Source organism: Panthera tigris, chromosome A3 (genome assembly GCF_018350195.1).
Source record: "Panthera tigris isolate Pti1 chromosome A3, P.tigris_Pti1_mat1.1, whole genome shotgun sequence".
Lineage (NCBI taxonomy): Eukaryota > Metazoa > Chordata > Mammalia > Carnivora > Felidae > Panthera > Panthera tigris.
In genome coordinates, this window is record NC_056662.1 from 98,550,112 (window position 1) to 98,574,867 (window position 24,756).

At 37.7% G+C, this 24,756-nt stretch overlaps 1 protein-coding gene across 1 annotated transcript in view; it reads left to right on the forward strand.

The window, feature by feature from the left end:
* The window catches only part of DNAH6 (dynein axonemal heavy chain 6), a 242,664-nt gene that overhangs the window by 36,309 nt on the left and 181,599 nt on the right, over positions 1-24,756 (forward strand). Inside the window, exons 3-5 of the mRNA XM_042981846.1 lie at positions 522-698; positions 4,148-4,404; positions 22,464-22,731. Of these exons, the coding sequence (XP_042837780.1) occupies positions 522-698; positions 4,148-4,404; positions 22,464-22,731 (702 nt within the window). The remainder of the gene's footprint in view (positions 1-521; positions 699-4,147; positions 4,405-22,463; positions 22,732-24,756) is intronic.

Consider the following 24,756-nt stretch of genomic DNA (forward strand, 5'->3'; position numbering starts at 1 on the left):
TTGCTTTAGTGTATTATGTTGAATGCTAGATTTTATTGCCTTAATCTGAAATTAGATTAGCCTAATATAATGCCACAATTTCTTTTATTTTTTGCCACAATTTCTTTTAGATCTCCAACCAATTATGGCTATGGGAATTGATTAATGACTTTGGGGTACAGTGCGAGAATTGTACAGTCCTTCCCACAATGACTGTTTTAGTGGATGGTGGGATTTGTAATGCACAATTACTGAGTATGCGATCTCATGCCTCTGAGCCTTTCTGTCACAACCTTACCCATAAAAGTATTCATTGGTAATTAAAGGACAGAATTAATAGAAACCAAATAGAAAAGTCTTAGTCTTGTAATAGACCATGGTCAGACCATGGTGAAAGCCACCACAATGATTGTGACTTGGTTAGAAAGTTACTCCAGGAAGATCAATTTCCAACAGGAGTAGAGTCCAAAGTTCATGTTGTAAGAATAAGACAAGTTCTCGTTAACACTGAAAAAATTAACATGTCTCTTTATTCCCCAAAGCCAGTGCTGAAAGTCTACCAAGATCATAAGAGGCCAGAATACATATATGAACAGAACCGATTTCAGTTAATCTCTTCTGGAATCATAAAACCTCCAGGAAGCACTGAAGAAAGAAGTTCTACCAAATTATCTGTTCAGTTTCTTGAGCCTCAGTATACTGTGAGGAAGAAAAAACAGGTATGCTATTAAAGTAATTAATCCTTTCAATTTAGTTTTAGTTTCCTATAACATTGCTAACATGCTTTTAACTCATAAGAACAGTTGCAAAATTTTTCTCTATCAGGTTGCACAATGGATTTGGGAAATACAGTACTTCTCAGTTCTTACTCAAGGAAAATTTGGACAGTAGAGGAAAATCATAAAGGAAAACTTCCAGCATCTATATGGTGTTCCCTAATCTTGTCTTACATATTAAAAGAAGACATAATAGTGTTTTGAATTTTATTTTACCTTTTATGAAATTTTCATCATTATTACCCAAAATGACAATCTTTTGAATACCTTGGTGAAAGGCAATAAAACAGAAACTGAACCAGCTAGAAAGACAATTTTTGTAACTGGTGAGTTGTAGAGTAGGAAGGTACCTTGCAAGGAGTCCTTGAATAGTAGCTCTGGGAGAAACCAACAGAGCATGGCTTTCTATAAATACCTGCAGATAATTAAACAAAGGAATAGAAGTGGGAAAAAATGTGGACACACTCACAGTAAAAATGCCAACAGACCCGAGAATTCTCTGAGCTTTTTATTGAGAGGATCCTTCTAGACTTGTTGAACATTTCAGTGTCAGTTATGTTTCAGGCTTTGGGCTAGAGTGGTAGAAAGGAAGAGATGAAGACAGCCTTCATCCTCAAGGATTTCAGAATCTTTGGGTGGGTATGTGGACAAGTGAATGCTCCAGCTCAGGGGGTTGTGATAAAAACTCTGGTTGGTCATTTAAGCTACAAAATCCTGGAGAACTGAACAGGAGGGAAAGCTTGCACCTGGTGGTGAGAGGGATGGTCAGTGGAGGAAAAGCTACCATAGGGAATGGCACTAATAAGCTTGGAAGAGTGAATGGAAAGTTAGTAAGGCAGAGGAGGTGGGAGAGTGGTGGGCTTGAGAAGCCGGCTGGAAGAGGCTCACTGTGGGTGTCGGTGAGATCACCCTGAAAGAACATCACATGATTAGTTATATAAAATTATAAACCCTCAACTAATTTGGTTTCTGTGAAGTAGGAAAGGAGAACAGGCTATCTTAAGTAGAGCCAAGAAAGAACTGATTGCCCATAAGTTAGTTTATTTGGTATAAAGTGGGCATCATGACCTTGAATTTAAAGAAGAAGAATGAAATTGTGCACATCTAGGATGAAGGGAGGAGGATGAAAGGGGATGTTAAATTGTGTGTTATGCGTGGTTGTAGCTGTAACTAAGTGAAGAATTCAAATAAGAGCCAGGGGTTGAAGGGAAAATATGGAAGAAAGGAAATATTCCATATAAAATGAGAAGGTATTATTCTGATAAGAGGGTCATTTTGGTGGTGGGAGGGGGGGATGGGTATTGATTTCTCAGAAGGAGCTTAGAATGGAAATGCACCAGTGAGGATTCCCTGAGAGATAAAAGAAGGCAGTTGGAGGCGTTGCTTCTAGTAATTAAGGAAGATTGCCTTATCAAATTGGACTAAACATCCATCATGGAGAGCACTACAAGTGTTCTACACTTTATGAATAAATGCTTCTTTTGTTCCCTTTCCCCCACAAAATCTGAACTTATGTGGCTACTTAAATTGAATCACATTTTCACATTGAGCTACATAATTGGAAATAAGTATGCAGCTGAAAACATATAGGCCTATTGTTGAAGAAATCTTGTACTTAGAAGGCAGTAAAACTTCTTGAAGGATATAATAAAGAAAATACATGCATTTTCTGTAAAATATTGATACTCCACTCTCATAAAAATATTAAAGTTGACTATAGCCCTTGTTGAAACATTGGGACAAGGCAATGTGTATTTTCTCCTTGGGCCTTTTGTTGTTGTTGTTAGAGAGAGTGAGAGTGAGAGAGCACATGCATGTGGGAGGGAGAGAGCGAGAGGGAGAGAGAATCCCAGGCTGATGCTCAGAGCAGAGCCCACCATGGGGCTCAATCCCTCAACCCTGGGATCATGACCAGAGCTGAAATCAAGGGTTAAAGCTCAAGGACTGAGCCAGGCAGGTGCCCCTGGCCTATTCTTTTACATAAGAAAACAGTGTGGTTGCTGCTGTCTCTGGCCAATAAGTGAAAGAAGCACATTTTATCTTTTGAATTCAAAGATGTATTTCCTTCAGCTCTAAACTTTCCAGGATTTTCATCTCAAACTCCTATTCAACAGGGTATATTTAATCAAGAGATGGAAAATGATGACATCTGTGAATGCAAACGTTCTGAAGACGTTGTTCCGTAGAGCTTGTGGTAATCAATCTCTCGGAGAAATGGCAGCCTCTGTTAGTTATGCTAACAGGCAATAAAGATATCATTTATATATTTGCATCGGCTATTCAACAAAGCAGGTCTGCGATGGGGATTCTTGTGTCTTAGTGCCAGTTGCCCCTCCACTGTCAGAGAGACAAGGTGATGACAGTTACCACCCTCCCCCACAGGAGGAGAGGGTGTGTGTGATGCTGCCCCAAGGTTTGTTGTGGAGGAACAAAGGAGTGTGAGCGGCACTGAGAGTACAGACAGGGGAGCTGGGGGGTTAGAACAAAGCTCAAGTGTGTGAACATGGTGGGGACTTAGCCTTGATGCTCCAGTGGTGGTCTGCAGTATCCACAGGTTAGAAATGCAGGATCACAGGCTCCACCCCAGACTTGACAGAAGCTGCACTTTAACAGGACACCTAGATAATTCACACTCACATTTAAATGTGAGAAACACTGGTCTACAGAACTGGCAATTATGAATTTGTAACATGTATACGTCTCCAAGGGTATTATTACATAGTGATCCCCCAATGCTCAGTGTAACCACCCCTTACATTTACTCAAAAGTATTTTATTATGAGCTATGATGACAGCTGTCTAAGAATTCACACACTGAAAAGCATTAAGGTTGTCAGAACTAGGTGAGGAGGTTAAGGGGAGAGGCCACGGTCAAGATAGACACTAAACAAATGAGCAGGAAAAGTGGACTCCCAAGAACACCAGAGAAGTAGTGGCATTTTGATGTAATAAACACTTGACTTAAAGGAAAGAAGGCATCAGTGAGAGCTGATGTTGGGGGTTTGGGAAAGGGGATGGACACCTGGATAAGGAGTACTTGGAAGGAATATGTCACTCCTTACAATAGTTTGAAGTTTTTCAGTTCAAAAATGATTGGGGCGCGTGGGTGGCTTAGCCGGAGTGCCACATAGGCTGAAAGCTGAACATGAAGCCTGCCTAGGATTCTCTCTCTCTCTTCCTCCCTCCCTCTGTCCCTCCCCTAAGTGCATGTTCTGTCTCTCAAGTTAAAAAAAAAAAATTTTTTTTAATACTTGCCTTTGAGCACTAGACATCTCAGGAACTTCAGTAATTAGTGCTTGAGGTTAATATTTTATCATGTTTTTTTAGTCATGTCTTTTGGTTTTGTTTTGCAAAAACTCATCATTTTAAAAATTGGCTTTGTTTTGATCCAGCAGCCCTCAGCTGAGATGTTCTCTCCCTCTCCTCCTAAACTGTCACGTACCAGTATTGGAAGAAGAGGTCTCTATGGGACCAGTTCCTCAGCGTACCCTAAGTACTTTTTCCATGATCGGGAAGAAGTCGTTAAAGCCAACGTTCGTAATCCTTTGCAAATCATTAAAATAATACGTGAAAATGAACACCTCGGATTTCTTTATATGATCCCTGCAGTGCCAAGGTCTTCCACTGAATATGATACATATAATCTCAAGTGAGTTCTCTTTTATGAAGCAATGTATTAAACAGTAAAAGCTTCAAATAAGATCGCAAATGTTATCCATAATTGATTGGGTATAAATGGTAAGTATAAAATATAATTTTGGTTATCATCCAATGACAAATGAATCGTAATCACAATAATTTTATTATTTCCCTTTAGCTTTCTTTTACTAATAGACAACATTTTATAGAGTAGAACACTTTTGTGCCTCTTCTATGTGTGTATTATGTAATGCCATATATTTTTAATCAGTATTACAAAGATAATTTTGATATCTTGTGATTGCTGAGAAAAGAAGGCAATGCGTAAAAAGTAGGTGCATGATTTGTGTTACATGTTCTTTCAACTTTCCTTAGTAGAGTGGGAATAAGGATTTTTTTTTTAAATAAAAGGAGCTTGATAACTTAAGGTATTTATATAGATTAATAACAAATACATTCACATAGACTGTCTATTATTTCTAAGCACACATTTGTTGTTAAAATAATTAGACGAGTTGTACAAATGCGGGTCTGTGAATTGCTTTAAAGTTCAGCACAACAGGTAGCAGAACTTAAAGTTGATACTGGCTTTCCTCCATTGTTGTTTGGTTGAGTTGACAATTGTTGTTGAGACGGTCTTTCCTGGTAGCTGATAGTAGTTTAGCTTTACCACCAAGTTCTTGGAGCTACCTTCCCATTCTCTGCTGTGTAGGAAGATAAAAGGAACTCCTAGGAATTATCTTCTTCTCCCTTACTCAGCCCTGTAGTTTTGACTGAGTCGGGTAACACTGAAGACAGCACTCCTTCTAGGATTGAGAGGGAGAGAAGAATAACATTTTTAAATGATAGATTTATTATAAATCCTGAAAGAGCTTAATTAGAATGAGATATAATTTATAGAAAGAACAAATATGCCTATAAAAATCCAATCATTCAACAAAATGTATTGAGCACCCAACTCTATAGCATGAACTGTTCTAGGTGCTAGAGAGATGTTAGTGAGCCACCCAGATCAAAATTGCTGTCCTCGTGGAGCTTGCATCTTAGTAGAGGGAGACAGTAACAAACACAACATCTGAGTAAATTACAGAGAATGCTGGACGGTGATAAGTTTTACAAAAAAACTAGAGCAGAGCGAAGGAGATTAGGAGTTCTGGGGAAGAAGTTGTGAATTAGCTGGGATGGTCAGGGTAGGCCTCATTGACAAGCGGCTATTTGAATAAGGACTGGAAGGAGAAGGAGTCAATGATGTACTGACAGAGAGAAGAAAGAAGCATTCCAGACTGCAGAAAAGTGAATACAAATGCCCCAAGGCAGGAGCATACCTGGCATGTTCAAGAAGCAAAGACTGTAGGAGAGTGAATGAGAGCTAGAAAACAGACCATGAAGGGCCTTGACAGTCATCCTATGAACATTAAGTTTTACTTTGAGAAAAGTGGAGACCCATGGATAGACTTCAAGCAGAGAAGTGTCATGATCTGAGTTACATTTTGAAAGGGACGGCTCTGGTTGCTGTGTAGAGAATACTTCTTCTTGCTTCTCAAAAGCAAGAGTTGAAAAGGAAGACCAATTAGAAGGCTGTAATAATTCAGGTAAGAGATGAACCAGGGGGAGGTGATGAGAAGTGGGTCGAATTCTGGAAATAAGTTGAAGGTCAAGCCAACAGGATGTTTTTATGGACTGTATGCAAGGTGGAAAACCAGAGAGGAGTCCTGGATGACTTTAATGATCCAGTTGACTGGGCTCAAGAGGAAGATTAGAGTTCCTTGTATCTGAGACACAGAAAACTGAATGGAACAGATTTATTGGAGAAAAAAAAAAAGAGTTTGGGTTTGGACCTACTAATTTGGGGATGCCAAAGATATGAAAGAAGTGAGGTGATAGATGAAAGGAGAATTGGGGTCTAGTGAGGTTTTTTTTTTCTTTTTTAAGATGGGAGAATTAATATAGAATAGAATTTAAAGACCTTTGATGTAAAAGAAAATAATCCCTTTAATAGTATTGTCATTCCCACCACTGCCTTACTACTTTTTAAAATTTTTTTTAAATGTGTATTTATTTTTGAAAACGAGAGACAGAGCACAAGTGGCAGAGGGACAGAAAGAGAGGGAGACACAGAATCTGAAGCAGGCTCCAGGCTCTGAGCTCTCAGCACAGAGCCAACGCGGGCCTCGAACCCACGAACTGTGAGATCATGACCTGAGCCAAAGTTGGACACTTAACTGACTGAGCCACCCAGGCGCCCCACGCCTCCAAATCTTGATTTCAGCTCAGGTCATGATCTCACAGTTGGTGACTTCGAGCCCTGTGCAGAGCCTGCTTGGGATTTTCTGTCTTCCTCTCTCTTTGCCCCTCCCCCACTCATGCTCACTCTCTCTCAGAATGAACAAATAAATTTTTTTTAAAAAAATCATGTAATTACCCAGATATCAAGAAGTGCCATTTGTGATATTCATTCCCCACTATGAGAAGAGTCAAAGTTTGCCAAATGTAAAATGATTTTCTATTAAAGATGAATATGGAAACTGCTTTTGTCCAAATCAGGAGATAAATTGTATATCTAGACTAAGGAGCACTTCTACTTGGGGAATTGAGTTGATATTTTATACTTTTTTGAACTGATAGTAGTGATGCTTGATGATAATATGCAAGTGCTCATTTAAGAAGATAGAGTTTGGGGGGGCGGTAGTGCCTGGGAGGCTCAGTTGGTTAAGTGTCCAACTTTGGCTCAGGTCATGATCTCATGGTTTGTGGGTCCGAGGCCCATGTGGGGCTCTGTGCTGAGAGCTCAGTCTGGAGCCTGCTTCAGATCCTGCGTCTCCCTCTCTCTCTGCCCCTCCCCTGCTCATCCTCTGTCTCCCTCTCTCTCTCAAAAAATAAATAAGCATTTAAAAAAAAGAAGAAGATAGAGTTGGAATCCTGGTTTATTTTATTACATTTTGGGGTTGATATTAATTTTTCCTCCCTAGTCTGAACTCCAGATATTATAAACCTAATGAAAAGATAGTCATTTGGGTAGCACAAACTTGGTAGCAGCTAAATTGAAAGTTAAAACTAGTTATAAATACTGGGTCAGTGACATGAGGACATGTTATATACTAAACTCCTTTTAATAGTAATGTGATAAAATATGTCTTTGCATAGTTTTCAAGTGTCGTAAAATACGTCAGATGTGAAGTTCTACAATGATTATCTCTCTACCATGATCCCTCTTGGTGAGAAAATAGTTCTGTTTATCAAGTTTATTCTAAAATATCAACTTAGTGCTATATGTTAGGTATAATGATTTTGTCAGGAATAAGCTTCAAGGAGATGTCTAAATATGTTGGAATATCAATCTGAATAAGTACACAACTATATGCTGCAGATTATTTTGCCCAGCAAGGGGGCATAGTAGTGACTCTGGTCAGCTTTGGGGCAAGTAAAGAGGAAACTAGGTAAAGAATCAGGAAATAGGGAGATCATGAAGAGCATAGAGAACAGAGAATAGAACTGATCAAGACAAAATAATCCTGTTTTGTTGGGACTGAAGACCTTGAACAAGAATGATTGTAACTGAAGGGTAGCTATGAGATATGGGGGAGGATTGTTGGCTAGAGAGTTGGAATATATATCCACTTTGTGTGAGAGCACATGAAAGTGAATCATCACATTTTATGTCATAAAAGATCATTAGTGTTTACTTTGTTCTAGGCAAATTATTTTTGTATGTCGTATCATTTAATCCTCACAAAATACTATACAATAGATACAATTATTATCTCTATTTTACAATGAGTCACAAAATGGTTAACTGCCCTAGGTCTTACAGTAAGATAGCATAATACTCTCATGGTCCATCCATGTTGTTGCAAATGGCAGGATTTTGTTCTTTTTTATGTCTGAGTAGTATTCTACCGTGTGTGTGTGTGTGTGTGTGTGTGTGTGTGTGTACACATTTGCTGGGTATACACACACACATGCACACACACACCGTCTTCTTTATATTTAATGGACACTTGAGGTTGGTTTCATATCTTGGCTATTACAAATAATGCTGCAGTGAACATAGGGACACATACATCTTTTTGAACTAGTGTTTTTGTTTTCTTTGTATAGATACCAAGTAGTGGAATTGCTGGATCATATGGTAAAATCTATTTTTAATTTTTTGAGGAAACTCCATATTGTTTTCCATGGTCGTTGTACCAATTTACATCCCCATCAACGGTCTACAAGGATTCCCTTTTCTCCACATCCTCACCGACATTTGTTATTTCTTGTCTTTTTGATAATAATGATTCTGACAGATGTAAGGTGATTGATACCTCATTGTGGTTTGGTTTGCATTCCCCTGATGATTAGTGATGTTGGGTATATTTTTATGTACCTGTTGTCCATCTGTATGTCTTCTTTGGAAAAATATCTATGCAGATTCTCTGCCCATTTTTTATTTGGATTGTTTGGGTTTTTTATTATTGAGTTGTATGAATTCCTTATATTTTTTGAATATTAATCTCTTACCAGATACATGATGTGCAAATATGGTCTCCTATTCAGTAGGTTCCCTTTTTATTTTGAAGATTTCCTTCACTGTATTGAAGCTTTTTAATTTGATGTAGTCCCACTTGTTTATTTTAGCTTTTGTTTCCTGTGCTTTTGGTGTCAAATCCAAAAAAATCATCACCAAGACCAATCTCAAGGAGTTTACCACCAATGTTTTCTTCTAGGAGTTTTGTGGTTTCAGGTCTCATGTTCAAGTCTTTAATCTATTTTGATTTAGCTTTTGTGTATGACGTTAGATGGCAGTCCAATTTCATTCTTTTGAATGTGGCTGTCCAGTCTTCCCAGCACCATTTACTGAACATGCTGTCCTTTCCCCATTGTATATTCTTGGCTCTTCTGTCATAAAATAATTGACCATATATTCAGGCTTTTATCTCTAGGTTTCTTATTCTGTTCCATTAATATATATGTGTGTTTTTATGCCAATACCATATTGGTTTGATTAGTTTAGCTTCCTAATATTGTTTGAAATCAGGGAACATGATGTCTCCAGCTTTGTTCTGTCTCAGAGTGCTTGGACTATTTGGGTTCTCTTGAGGTTTGTCCTATTTCTGTGAAAAATGCATTTGGAATTTTAATAGGGATTGTACTGAATCTGTACAATATTTGAGTGGTGTGGACATTTTAATAATATTAAATTTCCCAATCTATGAGCATGGACCCTCTTTCTATTTATTTGTGTCCTCTTTGATAGCGTATTCTTAAAACTAGAATTTTACTAGAGCTATAAGATAAACACAGTGGTCAAAAGGAAAAAGATTAGACTACACTGTATATTAACTAACTTGAATTTAAAACAAATTTAAATTTAAAACAAGGAAAAAGATTAGAAATTAGGCAACATAATTAAAAACATCTCACACTTGGATTTGTGAATCACAGTAACGTTCCAGTCCTTTGCCTAAATATCTCATTTGTATGGAAATGTTATCAAATGAATCAGTAGTTACAAGCAAGCTATATCAACACCTTACCAAAAGATGTCCACCATACCCAGAAAAGGATTTGAACTTTTTAAGGCATATTGAAGTACAAAATATGAAACCAAATTCTGTTTTTAGATTAATATCTCATCAATAAGCTTAAGAAGCTAGGCATGCAAGAACACACAATATCTAATGTCAGAATAACTCACTGTGGCAGAATTGCAATTTTACCAACCTGTGTAGAAATTTTTTCATTCTATTTGTTACCAGAAAAGCAAAGGAAATCTATCAATAATGCCACTAGTAGATCAACAGATTAGATAAGAGAGATTAACACACTCCAGGACATGATTAAAATTTTATTGCAGAAAAGGAGTTTTATTGAATATTGATGCATCTATAGATATTAGTAACTTCTAGATAATAATGCACTATTTAGAATCACTGAAGTGAAATATTGGAAGAACTTTGTCATGGGGGGGTGGAATCCTACTGGCGATGAAATATTTAAGGCAAATAAAACATTATGGAAATACTTCTTAAAAACATATTTAGAGCTTATTCTGAGAATCCTGCATTCAAGTAATACATTGTTTTATTTGCAAAGGAACTCCCATATGTAAATGTTTCCCTGCTGTTATGAATTCCAAACCAAATATTATCAAAACTGTGACTATAATAAAGTCCAAGACATAACAAAAAATATGTGAGCAGAATACCACTCTTTGCTTTTTAAAAAATTAATTTATTGGGGTACCTGGGTGGCTCAGTCAGTTAAGCACCGGACCTCAGCTCAGGTCACGATCTCATGGTTTGTGGGTTTGAGCCCCGTGTCAGGCTCTGTATTAACAGCTCAGAGTCCGCAGCCTGCTTCAGATTCTGTGTCTCCCCCCTCTCTCTCTCTGCCCCTCCCCCACTTGCAGTCTGTCTCTCTCTCAAAAATAAACATTAAAAAAATTAATTAACTTATTTTTAAATTTATATCCAAGCTAGTTAGGATATAGTGCAGCAATGATTTCAGGAATAGATTCCTTAATGCTCCTTACCCATTTAGCCCATCCCCCCTCCCACAACCCCTCCAGCAACCCTGTTTGTTCTCCATTTTCAAGAGTCTCTTATGTTTTCTCCACCTCCTTGTTTTTATATTATTTTTGCTTCCCTTCCCTTATGTTCACCTCTTTTGTATCTTAAAGTCCTCATATGAGTAAAGTCATATATTCGTCCTTCTCTAATTTTGCTTAGCATAATACCCTCTAGTTCCATCTACGTAGTTGCAAATGGCAAGATTTCATTCTTTTTGATTGCTGAGTAATACTCCGTTGTATGTATATACCACATCTTCTTTACCCATTCATCCATCGATGGACATTTGGGCTCTTTCCATACTTTGGCTACTGTTGATAGTGCTGCTATAAACATTGGGGTACATGTGCCCCTTCAAAACAGCATACCTGTATCCCTTGGATAAATACCTAGTAGTGCAATTGCTGGGTCGTAGGGTAGTTCTATTTTTAATTTTGGGGGGAACCTTTATACTGTTTTCCAGAGTGGCTGCACCAGCTTGCATTTCCCCCAGCAGTGCAAAAGGGATCCTCTTTCTCCACATACTCGCCAACATCTGTTGTTGCCTGAGTTGTTAATGTTAGCCATTCTACATTGACAGGTGTGAGGTGGTATCTCATTGTGGTTTTGATTTGTATTTCCCTGATGATGAGTGAGTTGAGCATTTTTTCATGTGTCTGTTAGCTATCTGGATGTCTTCTTTGGAGAAGTGTCCTTTTTTTTAAATTGATATCCAAGTTAGTTATCATATAGTGCAACAATGATTTCAGGAGTAGATTCCTTAATGCCCCTTACCCATTAGCCCATCCCCCCCACACACACAACCCCTCCAGTGGTTACTGTTTGTTCTGTTTGTTCTCTATATTTAAGAGTCTCTTATGTTTTTCCCCCTCCCTGTTTTTATATTGTTTTGCTTCCCTTCCCTTGTGTTCATCTGTTCTGTGTCTTAAAGTCCTCATAGGAGTGAAGTCATATGATATTTGTCTTTCTCTGACTAATTTCACTTAGCATGATACCCTCTAGTTCCATCCACGTAGTTGCAAAAGCAAGATTTCATTCTTTTTGATTGCTGAGTGATACTCCATTGTATATATATACCACATCTTCTTTATCCATTCATCCATCGATGGACATTTGGGCTCCTTCCATACTTTGGCTACTGTTGATAGTACTGCTATAAACATTGGGGTACATGTGCTCCTTCAAAATAGCATACCTATATCCCTTGGATAAATACCTAGTAGTGCAATTGCTGGGTCGTAGGGTAGTTCTATTTTTAATTTTTTGAGGAAGCTCCATACTGTTTTCCGGAGTGGCTGTACTAGTTTTGCATTCCTACCAGCAGTGCAAAAGAGATCGTCTTTCTCCGCATCCTTGCCAACACTTGTTGTTGCCTGAGTTGTTAATATTAGCCATTATGATAAGTGTGAGGTGGTATCTCATAGCAGTTTTGATTTGTCTTTCCCTGATGATGAGTGAAGCTGAGCATTTTTTCATGTGTCGGTGGCCATCTGGATGTCTTCTTTGGAGAAACATCTATTCGTCTTTTGCTCATTTCTTCACTGGATTATTTGTTTTTTGGGTGTTCAGTTTGATAAGTTCTTTATAGATTTTGGATACTAACCCTTTATCTTATAGGTTATTTGCAAATATCTTCTCCCATTCTGTTGCTTGCCTTTTAGTTTTGCTAATTGTTTCCTTTGCTTTGCAGAAGATTTGTATTTTGTTGAGGTCCCAGTAGTTCATTTTTGCTTTTGTTTCCCTTGCCTCCAGAGACGTGTTGACTAAGAAGTTGCTGTGGCTGAGGTCAGAGAGGTTTTGCCTCCTTTCTCCTTGAGGATTTTGATGGCTTCCTGTCTTGTTTAAGTCTTTCACTCTTTTTGAGGTTTTTTTTTTTTGTGTGTGTATGATGTAAGAAAGTGTTCCAGGTTCATTTTTCCGCATGTTGCAGTCCAGTTTCCCCAGCACCACTTGAAGATATTCTTTCCTGCTTTGTCAAAGATTAGCTGGCCATATGTTTGTGGGTCCATTTCTGGGTTCTCTATTCTGTTCCATTGATCTGAGTGTCTGTTTTTGTGCCAGTACCATACTGTCTGGATAACAGCTTTGTAATATGTCTTGAAGTCTGGGATTGTGATGCCTCCAGCTTTGGTTTTCTTTTTCAAGATTCCTTTGTCCATTCAGGGTCTTTTCTGGTCCCATACAAATGTTAGGATTGTTTGTTCTAGCTCTGTGAAGAATGTGGTGTTATTTTGATAGGGATTGCATTGAATATATAGATTGCTTTGGGTTGTATCAACATTTTAACGATGTTTGTTCTAATCCAGGATCATGGAATGTTTTTCCACTTTTTTGTGTCTTCTTCAATTTCTTTCATAAGCTTTCTATAGTTTCAGTGTATAGATTTTTCACCTCTTTGATTAGGTTTATTCCTAGGTATTTTATGATTTTTGGTGCAACTGTAAATGGGATCAATCTTTGATTTTTCTTTCTGTTGCTTCATTATTGGTGTATAGGAATGCAATTGATTTCTGTGCATTGATTTTGTATCCTGCAACTTTGCTGAATTCATGGATCAGTTCTAGCAGTTTTTTGGTGGAATCTTTTGGGTTTTCCATATACAGTATCATATCATCTGTGAAGAGTGAAAGTTTGACTTCCTCCTGGCCAATTTGGATGCCTTTCATTCCTTTGTGTTGTCTGATTGCTGAGGCTAAGACTTCCAATACTATGTTGAATAACAGTGGCGAGAGTGGACATCCCTGTTGTGTTCCTGATCTTAGGGGGAAATCTCTCAGTTTAGAATACCACTCTTTGAATTCAGCTTTGGGAAAATGATATTGGAAATGGGTCTCTAGTGATTTTTAGTGATTGTAATGGATTTAAACCTAAAGAAAAATTCAGCCAGAGTAACATCTGTCTGTGTTTCAGAGAAAGCTTACCATTGTTTCTGAAATACTTGAAATGTTTGGATTTTAAATCAGTTTGCATTTCACAAGAAATTTCAACACTGCATTTATCAAAGGGGAAAAAGGGAAAACTATTAAAAGTGAAGAATGGTGGTACCTTTGGTTCACAATTTCAAGAGAACAAATTATCCAAATTCTGGTTAATGGAAAAGGGAGTTTCCATCCATAAGAGACAAAGCAATAAATCATCTGCTATTTGTTGTCTACTATTTCTATAAACAAAGTTTCTCGGTAGTGGTGGTTGTCAAGAATTTGAACAGACCATTCATCATGTCTTGATTAGAAATGCAGGTGGCTACTTCCAAACAGTTATGGTCACTGCTGTGGCTTATGAGCTAGGCTTTATTTGGAAGTTTTATCAAATTCAGTACTGAATATTTCCCTGGATACCTTGTGTGTTGTTTTTCTTGTTACAATAGAAAGAAATCAGAATTAATGCCTTCACCAGGGTGCCTTTCAAAATGTCACCATTGTGTGGATTTGTTAGAACACGGAAGTTTAGGAAGCATTGTTCTAGAGGACTGTAGGACAATTTTCTCTGCATGAGAATCTGATCTTGCTTGGTTAACTCTGAAACTCTGTTTCCCTGTATCCTGATAAGAGTAGAAGTCAGTTACTTTTAGGCAACATTGCTTATGATAAAAATGACCCCTGATTTGTGAATGATATCTGCACTGGGGGAGACTGAAAATGAATTCTAAATAACTGATGGGGAGCCATAGCTTTGGACTTACCATGGTGCAGCAACTCTTTTTCTGGGCATGCCTCTATCAGGAAGCCTGAAATCTATGCTTACAGAGTTATTGCAAGACAAACTGGCTCATGTGGTAATAAGGCTTTTAAGCCAGGGTGGTTTCCATACCCACCCAGTGTGGATCTCATCTCCTTGCCTCTGAGTTGTCATCTAGGGAGAGGGTAGCTCCTGGGTGGCTGATAGATTCCTACAAGCAGTCCCATGGAAGAGTGAAGTCTGATGCTGCCCTGATGGCGAGAAGTAGTTCCTGCCCTATGCTCTTCCTAAGTAGAAGGGTTCCAAATATAGTTTATGAAAGTTTTATTAACCTGAACATTTAGTTGAAGCTTAGAAGATTGCCTGGTGGAGCAATATGTAAGTCTTTCTTTTTCATGCTTAAATATAAGGAGCCATTGTTGGTGTTTGACAAATGTGGACTTTTCTCCCATTTCTATAGAACCTCTCATCCCACTTCTATGTGTCCATATTTTGCTTTTTTTTTGTTTTGGTCATTGAAACATATATACACTTGATCACATTGATAAGGATACTTCTATAAACTCATAGCGGTAACCAGACTTTTACAAAGGTGAATACTGTTACACAATACTACAAACACCAACTCTTAGCATGTGCCAAACACTGTTCCAAGTTCTTCATATGTATTAATTAATTTAATCTTCATAGCAACTCTGTAAGGTAGCCAGTATGAATAGATTCATTTTACAAATGATGAAACTGAGGCAGAGTTGGCCAAGTTTGACCAGCTAGTGTAGTGAACTGTGGGGCTGGAATTCAAACCCAAGTAGTTGGGCTTTAGCACCCAGCCTCTCATACACTGTGCCTAATAAACTCATTCTAATAATGACAGCTTTTCCTGTCACTTGCGTCACACATGCTGTGCTAGGCTGAACTGTGTGCTTTCTGTACATTAATATTATTTTGTCCTCAAAAGAACCTCCTTAGAAGGGCATTCTCTATAGTTGAAAGGTGAGGAAATTGAGGCACAGATATATGAAGGACTTTGCTATTTGATATTGTTTCGTGATTTGCAAGTAGAAATTCAGAATTATATCTGATGTTCCCATCTTTCAATTCTATGATTTCATCGTCTGTGCAATGTCGATTTTCAAACCATTTAGTGAGTGGATAAATTTAGTGAGTGGATAAATCAGAATGTATGGCAGAGCCCTTCCCAAATACCAAGCATTTTTAGGGTCTATAAAGCCAAGAAAGAAGACACAAAATTTCTTCTACCTAAATGTTGCCTAATGTGTATTTCTAGGACCATTATATATAAGTGGTATTAATAGGTAGATGGTAAAAAACAATTATTCTGTGATCATATGCAATTAAGATACATTAAATTAAATCACTGATTCTCAACCTGGGAGATTTTGCCCCCCAGGAGATATTGGGGGATGTCTGCAGGAATCTTTGGTTGCCATAACTAGAGAGGATGGTGCTGCTGGTGTCAAGTGGGAAGAGTAAGGGTAGCTGCTAAACAGCTGGCAGTGCACAGGACAGGCTCACACAACAGAGAGTTACCTGGCCCAACATGTCAGTAGTGCTTAGATTGAGAAACCTCAGGTTAAGTGATGCTAATTACACATTTCTGTCCTGTACGGCCAATCAACTCTTTCTTGAGGGACACATGCTGGGATTGGGACTCTGTGAAACAGAGTTATGTGGCTTGGGCTGTTAGGACCATATAATCATCTACACCAGGCTCAGGCCATATTACTTTCCCAATGATCCAGTTCTCAGATGGTTCCTAAGCCTATTATGTTAAAAGTATTTTTTTAGGGGCACCTGGGTGTCTCAGTCAGTTGGGCATCTGACTTTGGCTCAGGTCGTGATCTCATGGTTCATGAGTTCAATCCCCACATCAGGCTTGCTGCTTTCAGTGCAGAGCCTGCTTTGGATCCTCTGTCCTGTTTGCGCTCTCTCAAAAATAAACATTTTTTAAAAGTATTTTTTAAGTTTGTTTATTTATTTTGAGAGAGAGAGCAAGTGTGTGCACCCAAACAGGGGAGGGGCAGGGAAAGGGGAGAGAGATACCAAGCAGGCTCCCCGCTGTCAGCAAAAACCCAACATGGGGCTCAATCTCAGGATCCCTGAGATTGTGACTTGAGCCAAAATCAAGAGTTGGAGACTTAACCCCCTGAGCCACCCAAGTGCCCTGTTAAAAGTATTTTTAAAGGAAGCTTTTTAAATTTCAAACTAAAGCTATTCTGTCCTTTTAGTGAGATTACCTGTTTAGTGACCTAGAACAGAAAACACAGATAGATGTTTGATACTTTCTCAAATTTCAGCATTGTGGTTTCTGTGTGAAGTCATAATTACAAAAAACTTTATAGTGAGGTTATATGTCCTCTGTAATAACAGATCATTTTGAAGCCACATTATCAGAAACCTTGCCAAGTTGCCTAACACAATGACCATTTTCTTGGGCTAGTCCATAAAGAAATTTAAATCTGATGAGTCAAATTTCAGCCAGCACATGGAAACATTAAAGGCACCTCATATTTGCACTTGGAATAATAAAAAATGCTCAGCTTCATATTTTCTCCCTACCCTCTCTTCAAACACACACACACACACACACACACACACACACACACACACGCACAAACATGCCCTGGTAGTATTCTGGGGCTGTGACAATTTAATAGGTGATGATTTTATTTCACACAAAAATTTGAGGAAACTAGGGGTGCCTGGGTGGCTCAATTGGTTAAGCGTCTGACTTCGACTCAGGTCATGATCTTGTGGTTCATAGTTCAAAACCTGCATCAGGCTAATCTGCTGTCAGTGCGTAGCCTGCTTTGATCCTCTGTCACCCTCTCTCTCTGCCCCTCCCCTGCTTGTGCTCTCTCTCTCTCAAAAATAAATAAACATTAAAATTTTTTTGAAGAACCTAGAAGAGTGGTTCTCAGACTTGGCTACTAATGAGAATCACCCAGGCCCTACTCCAAGACATTATTTAATTGATTTGTGGTGAGCCTGAACAATAGTATTTCTTTAAAACTCACCAGATCATTCCAGTATTTAACTCAATGCTGCACTCCCATGGACTTTGAGCAGCGGTTCTCAAGCAAGCCCTAGAGGACTTGTTAAAACAGATGCTTAAACCTCTGGAGTTTCTGATTCAGTGGGTTGGGAACGTAGCCTGGGAAATTACAATTCCCATGGGATGCTTGTTGCTGCTGTTCCAGGGACCTTGCTCTGAGAACTACTGGCCCCAGAATACTCTCTTATTACAGAAATTTGGATGTTTCTTCTTAGTTATGCTTTTGTTTAATTTTCTAGGTGAAAAAGAGTTCCTTATCAGATATTATACCCTTTCTGTTTAGTCAAACCAGAAGCAAAGTAAGTCATTTCTCTTCTCTTTAGGTTAGGTCTAAACCCATACAGATTCATGATCTTGACCATCATCAAACAAATTGAGGTTTATAATTACAGAACACAGGAAGTAGCTAATTTCTTTCCAGGCAGTTGCTTACTTACCTTCACCCAATTAATATGCTCAGATTATAACAATTAAAACTGTATAATTATGAAAATAATAAGAGAACTTAGATTTGCATAGGGCCATATGAGCTTATCTAATATACTCCACTACCTTAAAGCAGGTAATTACTTGTTTGCTTGTTGAAATCAGAAACTTGAAGGAGATAGGAAGAGAGAACAGGGTGAACAAAGACATTTGTATGCATTCAAACATGGCCTAAGGTAGATATGATAAGTCAGCCTGACTAAAAAGGGCAATTTGTGGGACAGAGTAGGAACTAACATGAAACAAGAGGAGAGTGCCAAACACCTGGCAAAGTAATTTGGATTTGATGATATAAACAGTAGGAGACTATTTAAAGTTCTTGAGCAGGAGACAAACCACGTTTCTGCACTATTAGTCTTACTAGACTGGTTTCAAGATGATCAGAAGCATTTTCAATCTGTGTAACAACAGATAGAGCTGCTGTTTTAAATAACAAATCACACTGAGATATCATTGTTTTGGAAAATCAAGGAATTCTAGGAAAAGAAATTAACATTTTTAGAACCCCAGTAGGCACAATATGAGTTATAACTTAAATAAACAATAATAAGACAATTTATGACCTACCACAGGGCTGTGTAATTCTCATATGCCATATGATTCTCTCAAATACGACATAACCTTTTGGAGTTAATAGAAGCCTTGGAGCCTAAGTTTAATTTCAGATGGATAGATATAGGTTCTACAGTAAAATAGTTTGACAGAGGACTCCCTGATTCTACATTGAACAGCAAGAAAACACTCCAGATATTTTTTCCCCATTAAAACAGAGTAAAATGTAATTTTACGCAAGGTATTCATCTCATCCTAATTAGTTAACTATCCAAGCACCTGTTTAGTTGATTGAATCATAAAGCCGTTTTGTTTATCAGCAACGTAGGAATTTTATAGCACAGCACTTGAACAAATGAAGTTCTCGTTTTAAACCCTGAAGTAAATTTTTGTATTATTTCCTCAACGAAAGGAAATTTCTTTGATGAAAGAAATATCCAAAGCAACTATCCAAGAGGCAGCGGAAGTTAAGGGTGAATCCTGGATGCCAAGAAAGGCTGAGTAGGCAATTATGAGCATAGGTGTTGTGTGGTGGGTCAGCTCCTGAGATAGATGAGTGGTCTGAGGCAGAGTGTGTGGAGTGAAGTACAAAGGCTCAAGGAGTAGATTTGGGTGGTACCCCCCCTCAGTAATGAGCTGGAAAGTCTTTTTGTTTGTTCAGAGGCATTTTACTTAGACAACTAAAACAATGAGATGTTCCGAAGCAGTGTACAAGAGAAATCAAACCAATTTATCATAAATTCCCTCTTCTTTACAACTAAACCAAACGAACAAAAAAAGCCTTTCTGCTTTAAGAGAAAAATCAAAAATAGGCCAATGTATTTTCCTTCTCCATAATAACATGAACAGCTCCAAGAAATCTAATTGTAATAAGAGAAATTGTATATTGGCTTACACATATTCATTAAAAAGACAACAGGCCATCATACCACAAGAGCCTAATTCCACCTGCCTTCATCTGATACCCGTGTGTTTTCACATACAGGTAACACCAAGTTATGAACTGGAAAGTCTACGGAGAATAGGATTACAGAGAACGGTGGATAGTCCCTCTTAGTTTTGCAGAGCTTTCCTTGACCTTGCTGCCCCATCCATCTACCAAGAGAATTGGGCTTGAAGGAAGTCCCTGCTCATCTTTAATTGAATAATTTTGTTAAAGTTATGAGAAACAAGACCGGGTTTTGGAAACTTTCAAAAGGAATGGATGGGAGAGATATGGCCCACCAATACACACCATTATAAAGGAAGTTTGAGAGAAAGAAGGCAATGCGGGATTTCAAGTTAAATGGGCAGCAGGTGGAGAAAAAGCTTTCTACAAGCTAAAGGGAAACTATCTGCAAGTTAAAGAGAAGTTTTGCACGTTTTTAGATGCAGAGGAAAAGTCGCTAAAAGCCAGGAGGGTTAGAAAAAAGTGAGGTGAAACCTCTTCATCTCTGGAGGAAAATTTGAGATCCACTCAGGAGCTGGAGCGTAGGCACACAGGTATGATGATTTTCAAGTGAAGGTGTGAGACAGTGCTCACTTTATGACCACCTCATTTTTGTTGGTTGCTTTCAAATAAAGTTCAGTGGTTCACAAACATTACTGTGTATCAGAATCATCCAGGGAGCTTGGTAAACTAGAATCTTGAGTCTCATACATAAGGATTCTGATTTTGTGTTGGACTCAGAAATGTGGATCCTTAATAAGCAGCCCAGATGATTTTGATGCTGGTGATCCAGTCTTTGAAAAAGACTAGTGTGTTCATTTGTTCTATGCAGAGTAGAAATGTGTAGAGGATGAAAAGGTTTAGGGGATTGAGAATGAAGATCTTAAATAGTAAACTGCAAATAAAAAAGATTTCTAAGTGGCACCGAGCACCAATAAGTTAGAATTCAACATCATGGACCACACCTGCCACCTTCTAGAAGGGTCTTTAGAAACAGACCAATGAGAGCAAGTTTTCCAGACATACACAAAGGCCATAGTGAGCTGCTTGATCTTGTCTTTAGGTTGGTTTGATGGCTGATATTATTGAAACATCTGAAGTTAATTACAGTTTCCGAGACAAGTTAAAATTTCACATTTTGGAGAGAATAACCCCAAGAATGTCCTAATTATATCTTCAGCTTTCGACAAATAAAAAAGGGAAAAAAATATGTTTTTCATACACCTCAATAGCAACATGTAATACCTGGCATTTTCCCAGACAGTTCTGGTGTGAAGTTTTAATTAGAACACAGGCAAACAGATAGTGGAATTAGGTAAAAGCTGAACAGGTTGACATTTTCTGTTGTGGCACTGAAGTAGGAGAGTGACCTTCAGACTCCTCTCCATCAGCTCCTCACCATCAGCTCCCAGACCTCCCTTGTGTGCTCCCGTGATCAGGTCTTGGCTTGGGGTTTTGGTGGTTTTGTTTTTTGTTTGTTTTTTCCCCCATTCTGGTCCTGTATGCCCTAATTTTAAAAAGATTTTTCTAGCTCAGTTTAATTAAACATAAATAGAAATTATTCCAATGGCTTTTAGTTTTTTGATTAACAGACCCACAACATAAGAGAATTTTATTCCAATTTCTTTAGGAGTTATAAATATGTACATCAATTTGTATACAGACAACAATTTCAGGGATTTCACAGACGAACTGAAGGCTATGCTAAAGACCCATGAACTCCAGGTTCAGAATGCAGAGCTAAGGATCAGGGGAGAACGTAGACAAGAGAAACAGTTGATTTTCACTGGAGTGTTCCTATCTAGTCTTTGTCAGTACATATAATTTTTGCATAGTTTTAACACAAAAAAAATTTGCAGTTTTATTTTGCAGCTATTCCTTATCTTAATATTCTAGAGTACTGTAGAATATTTATAAATTTTATCTTCCTAAATTTTAAAACATATTCTAATAACTTGCTATATCGCAATATGTTTCACAATTGTTGTATTACTGGATATTTAAGTTGCATCCAGTATTTCAATATTATGGCTAAAATTATCAAAAAAACAAAAAAACAAAAACAAAAAACTTTGTGCCTACAGGCAAGTTCTTGTTTTAAGAAACTTTAGAGAATCAGCCTTTTCTATTCTCATTACTTTGCTTCCTTCTGTCCTTACTCCTGTCTTTATCTCACTTGCTTTTCTTCCTTATTTGATCTGTTTCCTGTTAAGCATAAGGGTGAAGAATGCCCTTGATGACAGTTGAAAGGGGAATATCTTGAAATAAATAGGTTCTCAGTAATAACTATTTTGTTCTGTGATGAACTGGGCATATTTTTTTCAGCTTAATCTGGGTCTTGATTTGAATCTTATTTAATTCATCTTTTCTTTGATCTTTCTCACAATTCTTTCAATACTGAGTAGTGTAAAACTCTTACATTATTATTGAATAGTTTCTAAACAGCTAATAATAAAAACTTATTTTCAGGTAACTTTCATACAGAGCTATTATGTTTTAAATATCTGTTATTGAGTTGTTTTTGTAAAGATCATGTAACTGAAATTATCAAGCATATTACCAAGGTTGTGAAATCTTTAAGACCTAAAATAAGTACAACTATTTTTTAAACAGGAGCTCCTCTTTCTTTTCTTAAGTAATTTATTCAATCTAAAAATAGTTTGTTAGAATTTTTAACAATTTTAAATAATATGTTTTTTCAGAAATGTTTTATCTCTTTAGAAAAAAAATCAATGCAATTGCTTGACTTTGTATTGAATACTTTATTTACTTGCCTCAATTTTATTTGTTCATAGAGTTGTAAGTTATGAGAACATCAATAAAAATGACTACTATACTATTAGCAAAAAAGCCGTAACACACATTTATAATGAGGACATTGAGTATATCGAAATTGATCGATGGGAACAGGAGTATCTATATCACAGAGAACTCACTAAGATTCCCATATTTGCACTTTTCCGGAAATGGAAGGCTTTTAATGTGTGGAAGAAGAATGTCCGTTCCAAGAAAATCAGTGGTTGTCGACAATCTCTACAAAAAAATTTGTTCATTGTTAATCCTGTACGTATTTTTAATTATATTTTAAAAGAATTACAGAAAAACAAAATGTGAATCTATTACAGGTATTGGTATAGACTGTCCTTGAAATAGAATATTTCATCTTTTTAAGAGAATTTTCATACTGTCTTGTCATTTAAGAGTCTGGCAGTCTAGCAGTGTTTTTACATTTTAACTGGGGTTGCAGAATGCAAAAGTATAAGAAAAGAGTTGCACAGGTCCCCTTCAGTTAGAAGCAGCCTCAGAGGTTTGGATTCATGGCCCCCTTTGTTGCTGATCAGGAAAATGGTATATCCTCTTGAGCACAGTGGGCTGGCAACCCTTATTACCTCCTCTTATCTTTGAGTCACTCTGGACTTTATGGTCCAAAATAATTGGGGGACCTGTTTTCATGGGCCAGTGCTTCCCAAGGTATCATACATATACTTTCCTCCACCATGGATTCAGACCCTAGGGAAATTTTTAATCTTTACTTTGCAGAATGGGGTAATCATGGGAAAAGAACTGTTAAAGAGTATGTGGCCATATTTAAAATCTCTACCCATTCACTGAATTTCAACTTGCATTAGAAGTTTTCTACTTGTGGAGTGCCCGTCCAGGTCATGATCGCAGAGTTCGTGGATTTGAACCCCGTGTCAGGCTCTATGCTGACAGTGCGTAGCCTGTCCTCTGTCTCCCTCTCTGCCCGTCCCCCACTCACGCTCTGTCTCTGTCTCTCTCTCAAAAATAAATAACATTAAAAAAATTAAAAAAGTTTTCTATTTGGCCCTTGGGAATAAACTGGAATCACTGTTACTGTCAGGGTCCTCAGCTGTCTATTTCTATGACACTGAGTCATCATCCTCTCAAATCAGAAGCCTCAAGTTTGCTTTTTTACTGCTCATTTCCTTCACTTTCATATGTTGATCTGAAAGATCATTATCAAGATGTCAGTTACACAAAGGAACATTAAAAGACTAGGGCTAACATAGGTATTAGTGCAAAACACATGTATGAAATGTGTTATTTCAGGTCATCCATCTCATCAAGCATTCTGGGTTGTAGAAAATATTCTAGTCCTTCTTGATAGTAAGCTCAACTCCTAGACCTCTAATTTCATTAAGGATCCATCAATCGTTTGAACCTATTTTATTATCTTTTTACCACCTTTTATCTTTTGCCATGTCCTGGGCACTATACATTTCATAAGTTTGTTACTAAGTATATAAAATAGTTCTTCCTGTATTCGTCTCTAAGATCACCTCGATTGATCCTTAAGGCTTGTTCTCTTATGTGCTGACAGTTGTCCTATCTGCCTACCATTCATACCAATAGTGCTTTGACCTTGATAATATCTTCTCTTAAATGTAGCCCTGGCAGACTAGAAAGTTCTCATCCATTTAAGCTTAGATTGACCTAAATAACAGACCCATTGTGTTGGTTTAAATGTCTATTACATACTATAATTATGCAATGCTTATCACTACTCTTACATTTACAATTAGTTAATTAGGAGGACTGATTTGCCTAGACTAGGTTGAAAGGATCAATGTGGAGAATATATTGAAAATATCTGAAATATTTCTTTTCATGATATTTTTTAGTAACAAACCTTATTGGCACCTGTGCCTACGTTTCCTCTTAACAACTTTATTGAAATATAATTAACGTAGTGTACAATTCACCCATTTAAGGTATACCATTTGGTGGTTTTATTACATTCACAGAATTGATTAACCATCACCACAGTCAATTTTAGAACATTTTCATCACTCCAAAAAGAAACCTTGTTTGGGTACCTGGGTGTCTCAGTCGGTTAAGCATCCAGCTCTTGGTTTCAGCTCAGGTCACGATCTCACAGTTTGTGAGTTCAAGCCCTGCATCAGGCTCCACACCGATGGTGCAGAGCCTGCTTGGGATTCCCTCTCTCTCTCTCTGTCTCTCTCTTTCCCTCTCTCTCTGCCCCTTGTCTGCTGTCTCTCTCTCTCTCACTCTCTCAAAATAAATGAATAAATTTTTTTTTAAAAACCCTATTACCCATTAGTGGTC